Source organism: Neopelma chrysocephalum, unplaced genomic scaffold (genome assembly GCF_003984885.1).
Source record: "Neopelma chrysocephalum unplaced genomic scaffold, ASM398488v2 Primary Assembly neopelma1_76, whole genome shotgun sequence".
Classification (NCBI taxonomy): Eukaryota; Metazoa; Chordata; class Aves; order Passeriformes; family Pipridae; genus Neopelma; species Neopelma chrysocephalum.
Window position 1 is genome coordinate 1,287,501 of NW_020897737.1, and position 16,810 is coordinate 1,304,310.

At 40.2% G+C, this 16,810-nt stretch overlaps 1 protein-coding gene across 1 annotated transcript in view; it reads right to left on the reverse strand.

Moving 5' to 3' along the window:
- Nucleotides 1–1,495: 1,495 nt before the first annotated feature.
- Nucleotides 1,496–16,810, reverse strand: part of VEGFD (vascular endothelial growth factor D) — a 30,362-nt gene continuing 15,047 nt past the window's right edge. The window contains exons 2-7 of the mRNA XM_027689168.1: nucleotides 14,278–14,488; nucleotides 10,112–10,302; nucleotides 7,585–7,733; nucleotides 6,229–6,326; nucleotides 3,638–3,833; nucleotides 1,496–2,164 (exon numbers count right to left, since the gene is read on the reverse strand). Coding sequence (XP_027544969.1) covers nucleotides 2,038–2,164; nucleotides 3,638–3,833; nucleotides 6,229–6,326; nucleotides 7,585–7,733; nucleotides 10,112–10,302; nucleotides 14,278–14,488 — 972 coding nt within the window. The 3' untranslated portion in view covers nucleotides 1,496–2,037. The remainder of the gene's footprint in view (nucleotides 2,165–3,637; nucleotides 3,834–6,228; nucleotides 6,327–7,584; nucleotides 7,734–10,111; nucleotides 10,303–14,277; nucleotides 14,489–16,810) is intronic.

The following is a 16,810-nucleotide window of genomic DNA, read 5'->3' on the forward strand; positions in this document are numbered from 1 at the left end:
GCTGATGAGACTGAGGAGTAATTCATACAGGGTTCCAGTTGCTAAACTTCAGTTTAAGCCAGGAAATGTAAAAGCTTAATTTCTTTCCACAGAATTTCGCTTTACAAATACTTTTGTGTGGTTTTGCACAAACGTGTATTTTTACTCTACATATCTCTGGTGCTACACGTTAAGTGTCAGGTTTGCCTCTGCAGCTCCCTGGCTTTTTGAGGAATGTGCTAATGGTGTAGCCTACTGGCAGTCCAGCCATTTGGTCAGGGTGCACCCAGCTGAGCTAGAAGAGAAGTGATGGGGCAGTTAATTCCTTTTATGGACCCCTGTGTAGCTCAGGGAATTCACCAACCATGCACATGTGTTTGAATTTAGAGCCTCTTGGAGGAGCAGGAGAACTGTAAGGGTGTGCTTCTGCTGCCAAGCTGCTTCACCTGGTATTGCACTGGGGTCACGTTGCCCCTCCTGTCCATGCAGAGTGCACGCTGGGGGCACGTGTCCTTCACTCTGGAGGAAAACCCAGAAGCAGGCGAGCCCAGGCCAGGCCAGTAGGTAACCCTGCTGCAGGGCCCCCACCCAGATGCTCACAGGTCAGACTATGTTGCTTAGTCAGAGGATCCCAGTTCACAGAACAGGTAACAAAAACAGCCTGCAGATGTTTTAGCACAGACCTAGATCCCAGACGGCTTAGGAAGCACTCAGAACACTCATTCAGAATCAAATCCTGAATTCCTTACTGAGACAAAAGATATGTTAAATTGTTTGGTGCTTTCTCCAACAATTCAATCAATTTTACAGGATTTGGCTCTAATTTTATTTTAAAGCAATCTATTTTTCCTATATAAATTAAAAAAAAAAATCTCAGTTGCACATCAAAAAGCTATTTCCTACTCCCTGTGTTGTGTCAAGCATTCCATCCCTTGTTTCATTTACTCTATTCTCTTTGTTCACAGTGCAGTGTAGAGTTGGAGAATTCAGCAAAGGGAGAAAATGATTCAGTCGTCAAAATTACCGCTTCCAGTTCAGGATTATTGCTCATAATATTTTCTCTGGACAGGCTCACACTGGACTTCAGTGGCTCAGAAAATAATGCTGCCCTGGTTAAAGCATTGTTACTCGGGCCTCACACTGGTGTGAGGAATTTCAGTGCAAAGGAGATATTTTCATAGCACCATAAGCTAGAAGGAAAACCATCTTTTCGTGAACTGTGCTTTTCCAAAATTCACTGAAGAGTTAGCACTAGTGTGGCTCTTATCCCCTTAGGGAGATTAACACACTACACCAGGAACAAATAAATAAATCATACATGGCTGTCAGACAGACGTGGGAAAAGGATTTTTTTTTAGTGAAACTATTGGATCAAGTGACCTTGTTTCGACCTGGATTTGGGCAGAAGCCAGTCCCGGTGGAACAAACGTAAGAAGGCTGTACTTGAGATGGCTTTGGGGTTTTGCTTATTTTCTTTTTGTTGGGTAGAGTTTTAAAATAACAGAGAAAAATCAAATCCATTCGAATAACTGATGTATTTATTTTCTTATATACACTTAAATATGGCACATCTGACAGTAGTTGTACAATAGACACAAAATGATAATCGAAGCTGGACAGTAGATCAAATAACTCAGTGCTGAACCTATTAGAAGCCAAATCTGTACACTGAATTTCTGAAGAGAGTTTTACCCAGGAGCTGCATTGGCTAAGGATTCAGAGGCTAAGATTATCAAGTCTCAATTTCTGAAAGACTGGCTGGAGACTGTGTCTCTATTTCCAATATACCAGCTTCATCTTCCATAATGTAACATCGAACTGGCACTTTCCAATCTTTCTTCCATGCAGCCAGCAATTCATTGGCTGTTACCTCTTAGAGAACAATTGCCAATGTCCCAGAGGATTCACTTGCAGTTAGTGATTACTCTAATAAATAAATGCAGACTAGATTAATTCTTCTGCTATTAATGTGGAAGATGTTCATGTTTACTATGGTTTGAAAGTCAGTGACAGCTACTTTGCAAAGCAGTGAATTCTTGAAGAATAGGGGAAGCTCAGTCAAGGAGTTTCTCTGCTTTGGGACCCATGAGAACCTCTCTTCTCCTTCGGACAACGACAATGCCTGGAACACACTGGCTTGGCGGTTGGGCATGTTCTGGGTTGGGATGGACATCTGTCTTCACAACTGTTTGATAAAGGAGAAAGAAAGCAAAAAGAGAGAAGCATTGTAGTATGATAATTCTTCACTGTCACATTCCTCAGCTTTTTCATCATTGAACACTGCAATTATCCCTATACACCATTTGGGAAAGTGTTGACATCCTACAATGCAGGAAGACAAGAATTTGCTGGCTGACAATTATTGTCTACAGCAACATGTCTTGTAGTTGTCCATTTGTCCACAGTTATGACCTAAGTGATACTTTCATTTCTTGAGGTGATGCTTTCATTTCTTGAGAGCAGTCAAGTCCCAAGTGTCAGCATTGGACAGTGCTGCCATCAAACTCTGCAAAGTACCTTATCTCCACCTGATGCTTCAGCTTTGCTCCTCCAGGAATACTGGGCATAGATGTCTGGCATTAAAGTCCTGTGTCCAGATTATAGTAATTTCTCGAAGCCAAATTAATGTAAACAAATGATTACATTGCTCCCCTCCCACCTGTCTGAAGCACATAAACGACCAAGTCTTTCCTGCTCACTTTCAGCTCTGCTGATTGTTTTGGCTATTTTTGTACTCGTCAACTATTTTGTTTGTCCTTATTTTCAAAGCTGATCCTGAAGATACAAAGGTTGCTTCTTCCACAGAGTCTTCTCCATGAATGAACCTATGAGGTCTCTGAGAGTTGACCCTATGGGTGACCACTCAGGGAGCTGCAGCTCTGCCAAGGTACCCGGGGACACTGGATGTGGATTTTCCTTACATAAACTTTGAGACTGAGATACTGCAGGCTTGTGGGTCTCTACATGGGACCAAGGCTTTCTGAGAAATTTAAAAAATAAACTAATGCATGGAAACAGGTATTTTAAGAGTGTATTTTTTATCTGAGTCTTGGCATGGAAACCTCAAAACTAATTTTGCAAAAAAATTAGGGAAATGCATGAAGTATAGTAGCCCCAGAAAAATTTTACTGGCTCTCAGAGGAGTCAGAGCTGACTGAGTGGATTTGTATGTGTACAAAATTGCTTTAGGTCTAGCAAATCACTTGGTCTGAGGAATAAGGAATGTGTTGTGTGCTCTGTGTGCCAACTTAGGAAGCCTTTGTCCCTAAACATCCATGAGATTGCATTCAGCTGTCACAGAGAACACAGGATGGGTTCTGCCTACCTACAAATGCAAGACTCAGTATCTCACTGCAAAAACTAATTTCAGGTGTGTAGTTTTAATCATCATTCCCTTAAGATTAGGGGAAAGAAAAGTAATAACTATTGATAGTTGAATATCAGCCTTGTCCAGATTTCTTTAAAACACAATAAATAAACCTTAGATTCCTGAGGTAAGTATTGTAAATATAATCTCCATTATTATTATCTCCCTAACTTCAGCAAGGTATTTTATCCCAGCTGGACCTCCATACCAATTCAGCACTTGCACTTCTAACATCTAGGCAAGCTAACTCAGATCTTGCAGTGTAGACACTGAATGACAAGGATCACTTACCTGCAGGTTTCAGCATGAAATATCTTGTGTTTTAGAGCACAGCTCTCCTGGCTCTCCCTACACAAATAGCAGCTGCAGTTCTCTTTACTTTGAAAGAAATCTGTGGGACACTTATGTCTACAGATGCATTCACAATTTTCTTCGTCAAATTCCATATGTTGTCCACACATAGCCAGCTCAGCAAGAGAAGGGAGTCCTGCAATAGCACATACATCTTTTAGCAGTAAGGTTTACATGACTAAATCCTGAGTTTGAAGAGACTAACTCTCTCTTCTCTAATCACTGGGACTCACACATGTACTCTCTGATAGATTCTAGACTTCAGAATTTCTGTTGTAACGTACAGTGCAGAAGAGGACTTGAGAGAATTGGGCTGATTATTTCACTCTGCTCTAATACTGCTATTTCTCATGGGTTGAACCTAACACAAAAATTTTTGAGGATGTATATTACAAGAGCCTAGTGTTATGTTTTGGAACGCATAAATCTTTACTGACAGCAAGTTTTAAAAGGAAAATCTCTAAAAGGATTTAGTCTGTACCCGTGACAAAAAGACACATCCATGCAAACTACCAGACCCCCTACAGACACACCACTACACATACACTGCAGAAATTTTTAAGGAGTAATGCTATGTCTAGTAAGATGTAAGCTGGCCTAGCCTTTCAGCAAGGAGGACATGCACACTTGTCAGATAAAAATAAAAGAAAATACTTTGTTTCAGAAACAAAACCCCAGCCAAGGGAACACACTGTCGAATACCTCATCTATCTTCCCTCAAAATACACATCTGGAGTACAATATGAAGCTAATCCTAGCAAAAAGGAAACACATTTTGTGAAAGCTTTATTAAAATGCAAGCAGCACATCCCCGGTTAAAGGTCATGGCATATAACATGTCACCAGGAAGGTAATTTCCTGTAGTTTTACAATTAGCTTTTGGATGTAACCTATGGAATGTAACCTGCATCCGTGACCTCTGCCACCTGATCTCAGTGGCCAGAAAAGGCTTGCACATTACTTGAAAGAAACCTTCATTATTATTTACTTAATGCTGGAAAACCAATATCCAGACAGAATAAAACCCAAGGCCTACTGGAAGGCAGGAAAGAATCTGCCTAAAATTCTTGGAAGACAAACCCCTTCCTTGGGGTGATAAAGCTCAGCCTGTTTGAAGTGGTGCAGAGTATTTCGATCTCACTTTGTTTCAACCTCAAAGACAGATTTTAAGTTATTTTGTCCCAGACACTTGCCAAACACAATGTACTTCAGAGAATCATATTTTTTCTGAGGAAGTATTGAGTCTAGTTCAACGAAAGCTATAATTCAATGAACCACAAATTTTAATGCTCCAAGTTGACCTTACAAAAGGCTAAGTTAAGAGAACTCTCGCTATTCACAGTCATTTGGACTTGATCTGAAATACAGAGTACTAATCCTTTCTTGAGTGAAAAGTCTGACTTGATTTTAACTGCCTAACCTGATGGTCAGAGAATCTGATGCAGAGTAAGAAAAAATCCAACAGAAACTACTATGCAACTGATTTCTTGCTTATTAACATTAGGATTTCTTAATCAGCAGACCAGTTTATGAGGTTATTTAGTTTTATTTTAGTTTGCTAGTCTAGGAATTGCTCGCCAACTTGCCTTATTCTTATCCAAAGCCTTGGATTCTTTTGCTTGGTACGTGTAGGTTAAACCACAAAGGCAGGGTTTTCTTCTGTGTTTGTCTGCTCTAATGCTATGACCGTGTTATTTTGACCAGTACAATTTCCTGAAAAAAACAGTTTCTAAAATCCTTAAACATGACTTGGAGAAAATTTAGCTTCTCTTAATATTTATTGCTTGTCAGTATCTTTAGACTTAGGCAGTTACCACCCAGAATATTTCCTGCAAATTTCTTTGACAGATTAAAAATTTACAGGAGAAGCAGAGAATGAAGGGCAGCACTTTCCCTTCTACAAATTTTACCCTGTTCTCTTTCCTACTCCAGACCTGAAGGTGTATACACGCATACTCCTGAGTACATAGACCATATCAGTTTCAAAGCCTCCTAAATAACTTAATATTATCATAAAAATACTCAAATACTTTGAAAGTTCATATAATTTTTGGCACTGACTATAGGTAACAGGCACAGCTGATTTTACCTATCTTATTCCTTATTAAGTCCCTTCTTAAGAAATTCCCACAATAAATATTCAGCACCTGCTCCATGCAATATATTCCAGGGCATTTTTTTTCTACAGTTAAAAAGTTTTCACTAATGCTTATCTTACAATTTAAGGCCCCTGTAAAATAAAAATGTATTCAGGGTGCCTACTTCACAAACTCTTTTAAATACTTTCCTATGTCCTAGTCAGGTTGCTAATATAGAGAGAGCAAAACATCCAAGCAAAAAGCATGAGATGGGGGTAAACACATGAGTGTTTATTTTCAGCTGAGTTTCCACACTGTAATCCAAGTATATTTGGGGATGTGGAATAAAAACTGTCTCTCTCTATGGAAAACAAAGTGAGAAAAAAACAAAAATGAGACACAAGCAGCTTGGAGATAGTATGCAAAAGTGTCTGTTTGTCATTTTGTCTTTACCTTCATGTCTGTTGGAGTGTTGTGTGTCTATAACACATTCACATTTGTCACTATCCCAGATCCATCCATTATGGCAAAATTTGTTGGTAAAGGGGCATCTAGGAGAAAAACAAAACTGAGATAAAAATTAAAACAAAACCAAAAACAATTAGGTGCATCTGTGTAGCTGTTTGGCAAAAAGAGCCTGCTGTTTTGCTGGGTCTGCCACTTGTACTACATGAAGGCTTGGCATCTGTGTGCATTGGTGCTGCAAAGAGAAAAACTTGGGACTGGGTGGTTCTGCTGATAGGGTTGAGCTGTCTGGCTCCCAGCAACTACAAGAAGCAAGTAAAGCACGTATTTCAAATTACAGCCTTAAGAAATGGCTACAATTATGCAGCTCCACTTTTCCATAAAACAGCATTATCCCACCCAGGGTAGTCTTTGTCTTGCAGTATTTGTGCCATGTAACCGTATATTCAATTTTGCCATGCTGCCAGAAGGTGCAGCTCCCTTTTGAATTTGACTATGCTTAATGGACTATTTCAACATCAGAGAAGGCCAGTTTGACTTTGAGGCCATTTTCTCTGGGACAGCAACTCACAAAGTGAAGGAAAGCTGAGGTATTTCTGTATTTGTCTAGGAAGAGAATTTAGAGTGGCCAGCAGGAGGGAGGGCTGGAGTGGCTTTGCTGAAATGGCACCTCTGCCCAGCCCAGATGTCCAACTGAAGGGCAATTATGGGACAAGCCCATACACAGGGCTTGACAGAGACATCCGAGCTGTCTTCCAATGAGTCATTAAGGCTATTTCTGTTTCTAGAGTCTTTGTTAAATTGATGTAGCCTATTCTCACCAGGAGTACAAGTATGAAGTTATTTTGGAGTTAGATGTGAGGTCACTTTTCTCCAGCCCATGAGCCTGACAGATGCAAACCAGGACTGGACCAAAAAGTGAAAAGCCATGATTCACATTGATTCTGAGCTGGCATGCCATAAGGTATGGCAGAGGGCTTTAGTTTGAGCACATAATTCAGTGTGCCCTGGCTAAATAATGCATGAATAGAGTTGCTGTGTCAAGTTGAAAAAGTCTGCACATATACCCAAATAGCTCCAGTGGAGCATAGTGCTAATATGTGCACTTTGAGTCCCCGCTCAAGCACCTAAACATCTTAGTGACTCCAGATGCTGCTGAACTGGCCTGCAGTTTTTTGGATTCTGGTATCCATTCACTTATAATTCACCAGATTTAGTAAAACTTTCTAACCCTGAGTGATAATCAAGTTATTCGGAAAATCTGTTGGGATAACAGAAGGAGAATGGATCATTATAACAAAATAATTTGAACACGTGTAGAAGTTTGCAAATGAGGGAACTTACCCATCTTCTTCTGGGTACTGGACAGATCTTCGTATGATGGTATACTGGTGGTGCTGGGTATTTGATGTACATTTACAGCCTGTGTGATTGGCAATTTTGATGGGCACAGGCTCAGGAACACTTGTCAAGGGAACCGAGATCTCAAAGAGCTAGGTGGGAGAAATAATATTTATTTTTCAGTTTCCATTATGCAGTTAATACTTTGAGTTTTAAATAAAAATGTCTTATTCTTTGATATCACTTTTGCCACCCTTGCTCTTTTCTAGAGATAGTTACCATAAGTATAAATGAGCAGAAGTGCACTGAGAGTTCTGAAGTGTAACCAATGCCCACCAAAGTAGGAACTTGCCAAAACGGTGGTCCTAGTACTGTATCAACAGCTATTAAACACCCAAGACCACTCAAAACTGTTTGCAAACAAACTCAAAAACCTCTTCTGGATGCTAGGGACAAATGGGAAAGAGGTAGGTGTTGGGAACTTTGTTATATCATCAGTTGAATCTTGACCACTTATGAAGACAGCTATTTAACTGTCCTTAGGTATAATCACAGAATGCATCTTTAGGGGCCTAACTGAACCCCAACAGCCTCCTGAGAGAGGGGAAAAACAGGTGTAAATAGAGGAAAGTTCATTCTGCTTCAGCTGGATTTCTGCAGAGAATCATCCCAGAAACATCTCTCTGTTGACTATAGCAGGAGCTTAAGAAACAAAGCCGCCTGTCTTCAGTGCATCCAAACTGTTAAGGGTAATGTTTGAGTAGCCCCGTGGAGGCTCTGATTCCTTGGGCAGCTACGCGTAGGAGCTGTTGAAGTGATACACACCCCTCTGCCTCCCAAACCAGCTTCCTTCCCATGGAAACTAAAACACTGGGTACATCTTGGTGTGCCAGCATGTCTTGGCTTAATGCTGCATCCACATGCAGGGACTGAGTATTCCTACGCCAGAGTGCTTAGACATTTAAAGTTAGGATTTTTAGTATCTAACTTGAGGTGGCATTAATATCCTTCAGTGGATATTATACACCAAGGAAAGAAAAAATGTTCTTACTACTATGGGAATATGGGAATAATTCCATTAGGTGAGTAAATCTGGACTGATGGTGGTATATCCAAAAGTGGATCTTAGCTAGGGGCTTTTGAGGGAATGCTTATTTTGAAGGATGCTAAAGGAATGTTACACTCTGCAAAACTGCAGTTTTTCAACAAACTTATGAACTGCTGCTCAAAAAACATATAAATAAATAAATACTTTTTAGCCTGACCTAGCTCTCTGAGCTGATCGGATGTCTTTTGTGTGTGGCCAACAGCTCATAACAGCTTTCTCCTTCTGGTGTGGAATGAAAGCAATTAATGAGCATTGACGCAAGAAGGACAGGCCCTGATTTATTTTACTCCCGCTATATTCCAGCACAACCAGACACAGTGGAATTACATTCCAACAGACACGAAATAAATACAGAAGTGAATTGGATCTGTTCCCCATGAAGGCTTCAATTTTCTTTTTAAAACAACTGCCCTTGATCTTTGTTCTGATTTAAAGAAAAGCCTTTTTCGTAAGTAGAACTTCATTTATTATGCCAAGTCAAGTAGGAATGCACAAGATGAAGTTTCCTGTGCTTCTTCTGTGGATATAAATCATAGAATCATAGAAAGGCTTGGGTTGGAAGAGACCTTAGAAATCATGTAGTTCCCCCCGCCCCCGCCCTGGCCTCCATGAGCAGGGATGCCACCCACTAGATCAGATTGCTGATCAACACAGATGGTTTCATCCATAGAGCAGACTGAGAGCACTAAACTTGGAGCTCTGCTCAGTCACCCACGGGAGCAAGATATCTCTGTACATAGCCTCTAGTGGGAATCTACAGAAAGAAGCTTTCTGGCTACTCAGTGCTCACTTTTTTGTCATTGGCCATTAAAACTGGGTTATTTTATGTTGTAACTAATTAGTAATTGACGATTGGTTTAAGACTTTCTTTTCCTAAGTGACTTGTTATTTGGGACATTCAGATCCTGAGGCATTCTAATTAAGAGCATCTGGTCTCTCTTGATGAAAATGTGTCCTTTTCTGGATCACAAAATTGCACGTCCAAAATTATTAGCCAGCCTTCTTGGCACAGTAATGTTGAAATGCAGTGGCCCCACACAACAAAATTTCTTGGAGTCTCTCTTAAACCTTTGATACAGAGGATTCCCATGAGCCAATACTTTCAAGGTCTCTCTGGTCCAAGTAACAATACATTAAAGAAGGATTAAACTTCTTAACATCACATGAGCCTGCAGTCACTTTCTCAAGGTCTGATTTTCCATTTCTACACGTATATAATCCATGTATAATAATGGAACATGAATGTAAAATGCTATTACACATGCTGCATTCACTCTGCATGGATAAAAAATTAATTCTTCTGTTTGTTATGATAGTGCAGACAGATCTTTCATAACAGGATCTCAGAAACCAAACATCCTTCTTCCCCTCCCTTTTTGGAGAGCCAGGGCAAAAAGAAAACAGATGAATAGTCTCATTTACCGTTTTCGACACGTAAGTTGTACTTGTATTCATGCAGCTCAGACTCTCCTCATTGCAGCAGCCCCCACATCTGAACACATTCACACAGGGAGGCTTGAAAAATTTGTTGGTTGTTGTACCCAGCTCTTTGGCAACTTCCACACAAGTTTCCCTTGGCACACACTGAGTCTTTTGCCATTCTTCATCTATGACTGGAGAAAACACCATTTTTATGAGTAATTATGTCAAAGTTAAACCTCTTGATTAGTGAAGCAGAAGCATTATTTAAATAAAAATGAAGTGCTGGCAGGCCTTTTGCATTTACTTGGATCAATTTGCACTTACTTGGATCGATCTAAGAATCAGAGAGAGTCTGAGTTCAAAATTATCCCAGTAATTTACACCAGCTTAGTGGCAGAGAGGTTGTTGCATTTATCCACCTTTAGATTTCAATGCAGATGACCAAAATCTCTATTAATTCTGGCAGGTTAGGTACAGCTGCATTGATTTCCCCTAGCTGAGAGTCCCCCAGCTCCACATTGTCTGAAAAAAACCCTTTGCTCCAGGGTCCCCTTCCTTTTTGTCATTTTATCCTCATTCTGCATGTACCCCACCACAGACTCTCAGTAGAGCCCAGGCCTGAGTGCAAAAGCACCTTAATGATCAGCAGATTCTGGTCAGAGGGTATTAATACTCCTGCTGGATGTCAGCCAGTGAGCAGTGTTTCCAAAATGTCTAAGGAAATCCAAGACAAACAATCTCACACCTCAGTACCATCAGGGGGTTCAAGTCTGAATAACAGGAATATGAATTCAAGCATGATCTGTCTATTCAAAACACTGTGACATCTTTCAAATACTGAACTGTTGTAGACTAGTAGACTAGACTTGACTGATCTGTCACATTCTGACTGTAAGAAGAAATAATGCATTAACTGATTAAACCAGACAGAGAAAACAGTGACATTTACATAATACAATCCTGAGTCTTGTCAAGAAGTGGCCCTGCTTTTTTTGGCTTTTGCTTACCTGATTCAAGTTATGAAATTACTCAAGAGTCATCAATGCTTATGCTTTAAGTTCTTCTTAAAAATATGAAAAACATTTTTCCTGTCTGCCGTTGTCCATCAGGCTTATGAAAAGATCAAAGACAACTTCTACACTATTAAAAAAATGCTCTCTCTTCCATTGTAGTTCACCATCCTAATATTGTGAAAGGAGTGCCTAAGTTTACAGGGAAGGTCTGGGGAAAAAAATCTGAAATAATTTTAACCTACATAACCTTTCCTTCAGATGAGCATTTATTTTTTTCCCTTTCCTACCTGACTTTCCTTTTCTTTTTTTTTTTAACTTTTTCTTCAACTGGCTGTGTATATTTAAATAATTTTGTTTATTCCTACAGTCCTTCCCCTGGGGTTGATTCACTCCCTTTCCTAGTCATGAAAAGAGTACAGGAAATAAGAGCCTGGGGTCCAAATTCTGATTTTACAACATAAATTAAGAGAAGAATCATTGAAATGAATAGAATTTTCTAGAGTAATGTTAGTGTATCAAAATAGCAATCTAATCCTAGCCTTAAAATAGAAAATAAAGTGTTTGCCAAAGTCATTATGGTATGTCCATGTAATCACTTCAGATGTCACTTCAATGAGTGCAAGCAGTGATGACCTTTCCAACAGAACACATCCTCACTTTATTAACCACTTCTTTAGCAGAAGGGCTGTTATAGGAATTGGGTGTCTTGTTCAGAAGCATCATGGTCACTCTGATCTTTCCTGTGAGCAAGCACAGGGCAGTTGCTGAGAAATTTGTCTCTGATAGGGACTCCAGCTTGAAAGTGCTGCAGTTCTTAGTGAGCTGAGCTGCTCAGGGGAGGCTGTGGTTAGACAAAGTGATGCAAACTTTCAGTGAATTCGTTGTTAAAGCTCTAGAAAGTAGGAAGAAAGTCCTGAATTTGCCCTGCTGGAGTTTAGGGTGCTGTGGAAGATGGTCTAGTGAAACAATGAGGAGTCTCGACCTAGCCTTCTCATCAAAACTCTTAAAACAAAACAGATGGCCTTGGCATAAAGGTCACTATTTAGTGACTGGAAAGGGTGTGGGAAAGAAATACATGTTTGTAGGCTTGGGTTTTTTAAAACGAGCTTTAGTACCTTGAATGTACTATGGTATTAGAACAAATGTAGTTTCTGCCCTGGGATAATTTCACTTTGGATGGAAGAATGGAGACAATGACCCAACCGGCTTTTTTTAACTTGAATTTCAGTGACTTGACTTTAAATGAGAAAGCTGACATCTCTGTGTCTAGAGTTAGGCTTTCAAAGGGAAAATAGGAAGCAACCTAATAGCTATTTCAAGTAGAAAATTGTATCTATATGACTATAGTCATAGAACCACAGAACAGTTTGGGTTGGAAGGGACCTTAAAGATCCTCTGGCTCCAACCTTACTGCCATGGGTGGGGACACCTGCCACTAGACCAGGTTGCTTCAAGCTCCATTCAGCCTGGCCTTGAGCACTTCCAGGGATGGGGCACCCACAACTTCTCTGGGCAACCTGTTCCAGTGCCTCACCACCTTCACAGTAAAGAATTTCTTCCTAATATCTAATCTAAACCTATTCTCTTTCAGTTTAAAGTCATTCCCCCTTGTCCTGTCACTACATGTCCTCGGAAAAAGTTCCTCTCTATCTCTCTTGTAGTCCCCTTTATGTACTGGAAGGCTGCAATTATGTCTCCACTTAGCCTTCTCTTCTCCAGGCTTAGCAGCCCCAAGTCTCTTTGTCTTCACAGGAGAGGTGCTCCAGCCCTGTGACAATCTCAAATTAGTCACAGCACACTAAATGGCGTTCTGACTTTATTACCTCAACATTATTTACATTATAAATAAATACATACATATTCACATTATAAATATTAAATTATATTATTCTGCCATTGAAAAATGCCCATTTCAATATGTCCTGCCTCCGTAACACCTGATAACATCCTCTTTTGTCATGCTGTTTTGACAAAAGGAATATTTTAATTTTGCAGAAATGCTGATGCTCACTAAATGATCAATAGTGAGAGTTACAGAGAATTCTGTAATTTATTAGAGAATTACAGCATTTGACACTGGGTATGTCAAATAACTCTGTGGATTTTTAATGTTGCTGACTAGAATTATAAAGGTATATAAACAAAATGTTTATCATTAATTAAAGCCATCTTAATTGTTCCAAAGGCATGTATTTGATTTAACTTGTTTTCTGTACAAAATTTCTGTGAGAAGTTTTAGAACATGCCTGTGATATGAAAGTCCTCTTCAGACTGGCACTTGTATATGCATTTCTGTGCTGTGGCTCAGAGAAGCAGTTTAAGGCCTTCGCTCAGACATAATTTAGCTGAATAATGGTGTGTGAATGTGGCTAAAGTTGTTGTAAAAGTGGTATTGGAACAGGATCAGCAATATCTGATTTCCCACAAGGAAAGTGATATGATCATATCACTTCAGGGTAAAGACAACAAAAAAGATTAACTCTGTCTGTCCTTCATTAGGCTACAGTGTAGCTTTGCTGCAGAATATCCATTTGCTAAACCAAAATATAGTAACTAATCCTTTATTTTATATCCATGAACACGTAATGTCTTTTGAGTCTTTCAGCTACAAGGAATAAAATTCATTTTTGCTCCAGATGAGGGAGTAGATTGTGATTCTCGACTTTCAGTTGCTATTTGGTTGCTTCAAGATCTGCTTTTCTCTGGAGGAATTTCCTCAAATAGACTGAGGTTAGGACAATACCTTCTTTCTCTCAATTCCCACCCAGACACTGCTGCTGATGCAGTGCCTTGTATCAGAGCACATCTAATAAAAAAGGGATTTCTATACCTGCAGTAAAGTTCATTCATTTCTGCTTGCAAGCAAATTCTGAGATATAGCACAATCCTTCTGGCTGGCCCCTTTGCCAATCATTCTGACTCAGTCTTTGCACACTGACTTCTCCTTTTGTGGACTGACAAATCCCTGCATGGTACAGGAAGGTGTACTCAGACTGTTGTCTGACGTTTTTTCATACACAGTCATTTTCCATTAATGCCCTGTTGTTTCCAGTATGAGTGTATTCTAGGAAGCCCCTTGTATTTAACACTTTGCTGCACAAGAATCAGGGGACTTGAAGCTGAGATCAGACTCATCCACAAACCTGCACCTACCTTTCAGTGTGTCGATGTCATAGAAAGCAGCGGCAAATCTGGTTGAGCGATGTGATGCAGAACGTGAGTCTAAATTGGCCAGACTCTTGAGTTTTAGCCTGCATTTCCACAGCTTCCAGTCCTCAGAGTGAGTAATGTGAAGCAGCTCTTCCAGGCTGGATGCTCTCCTAATCTGCTGTTCTGATCGCTCCAATGCTGACAGAGATGTCCTCTGGAAGGAAAGGGCAAAGTCAGAAAGCTGGTACTTTACAGCCTGTCCCCAGTGCATGGAGCACTTGTACCAAACGACAGCACATTACTGAGGACATCTGAGAGTACCTGGGAAAACAGCAGCACATAGAGATGTCCAGGGCTTTGACAGTGTGCAGCACCAGACTGATCTGCAGGATTTGTGCCCATTTAAATTGGGAAGGGGAGATACCCACTTCATCACAGCCCTCAGAACTATTTGACAAATGCAGACCTTACTGTGTCCCGGGTCCACAGGTAACCTGGCAGACAGCGATCACATCACTGCTGTGCCTGAGCTGGCCAGTCATGCCAGCATGAATCACAGGTCACCCCTATAGGCAACCTGAATGAGTTCAGCTGGTGAGCCCAATCCACGTGCCTTTGCAAGAAGCCACCTCAAGGTGCCAGAAGTCTGGTTCCAGCCATGAGACACCACTGCAGGTCTGGTGATACATCTGGAAGCTGCACTAAGTACAAGGGCCCATCCACATGGCAGGCAAACATAGCATTCAACATGCTGCAAAGTGCAGGATGCATCTGCCTTCTCCCATTCTGCCTACTGTTTGGGTCATGCCCAAGTCAGCCAACATGGCCTCATGTCCAGCCTCAGGGCTGTGGCTGTGCAGCAGCATTAGCACGGTCATTGCATTTTCCACCTATATGATGTCCATGACCACTATCTTCTCTTATTGGAGAAGACTTCTTACAAAGACCTACCTCATCAGTTTAAAGTTCATATTCACTTTAAAAATACCTGTTTAACACTTAATATAGCACAGCACCCCATAACAATACTGGTTTCTTTTGGCTGCTGCTTTCTGACATCTGTGTTTGTGCCTTTATCAAGGCATTGAGAATTTATTTCCACTGACTCACCAGATCTGCTGAAAACATTGCCTCCAACCCAAGTAAAAGGTTATCTTTGTAAATGTCTGTGTTGCACTGGACTGGTGCTCTCTCAGCTGTACTCCCTGGTCATACAGTGAGCTGTATTTTTTGACTTGAAAATAAAGGGCTGCAGTGCCAGCTGTCATAATAAAATGCCAGCTCTTAAAAGCAGAGCTGCATTACAGAAGGCTGTCGATGAGATGTACAGCAGACAGAAGTCTGAACTGGTAGCAAGCAAGTGCTCTGTATAGGACGGGGAAAGGGGTGGGGAAAGCGTGACCTATAAGAGGAAGATTTTTAGATGAGATCTGAAACCCAGGCACTGAGTGCATGTTACTTGTTATTAAAACATCTGTGGCATTTATTTTGCAACGATACAGATGTTAGCCTGTACATACGGGCCAAGTTCGTTTTTGGGTAATTACCTTCCACTGACCTAAAACTCCCTGTGTTGTTAACTCAGAATAAGTTATTTGCTCTTCTTTTATGCCCATACAGAACATTATACTGTGCTCTAGCAAGCTGCCATGTTTCATTATAGAGATGGCTGCTTCATAGGTGAATGATTTCTCATGCATTTCATATGTGGTAAAAACTGGAAACCCCATCTCAGCACTTATGGACAAACAGCTCAGAAGGAATGTGAATACTTAGCAACAGTAACTGAATTTCAAGACAGTTTTACAAACAAGATGCCCAGAATTTTGCTGATCCAGGAAAGCTGAAATTCAGCTCGAGGTCAATGCGTCAAGACTTATTTTTTTTAAGAACTGCAGCTTATATTCACTCCCATTCACAAACCGTTCCCTTGATCTTGCAAAACATGCAAGTGTAGGACCAGCGCTGGCATGGTAATGGGACCAAAGATATCAAAACTGAACTCTATTACCCATTGACTTTTTTTTTCTCTCTGTTTGTGGTAAAAAATATGTTCTACTAGACTGAATTTGCAGAGAACCTGTAAAATGAGATGAAAGTATTCTGTAACTTAGAAGATATATCCCTGCACTTCTTGTAAGAGTCAGTAGTTTGGAACAACTAGCTTTTCCATTTCTTTTGCTTATATATCAAGGGGTTTTATTAATCATAGAATCATAGTATTGTTAAGGTTGGAAAAGACCTCTAAGATCATCAAGTCCAACTGTCAGGCCAGCACCACTACCATTTTCACCACTAAACCTGATTCTTATCCTGATTCTTATATCAACAAAATAAGTTTTAAACCTAAGGTGAAAGAGTATAGAAAAAATAGACATGCCTTCTCATGATAAGCAAAGATATCTGGTTTTGTCTAAAGCAAGAATTTGTACTGTTTTAGGGGTTTTATATTTTTAAAGCTATATAAATTCCTTAGTGTGGACAGAATACACTGAAATTAACTAACTTTATGCCTTCACAAATACTGTTGTATAAA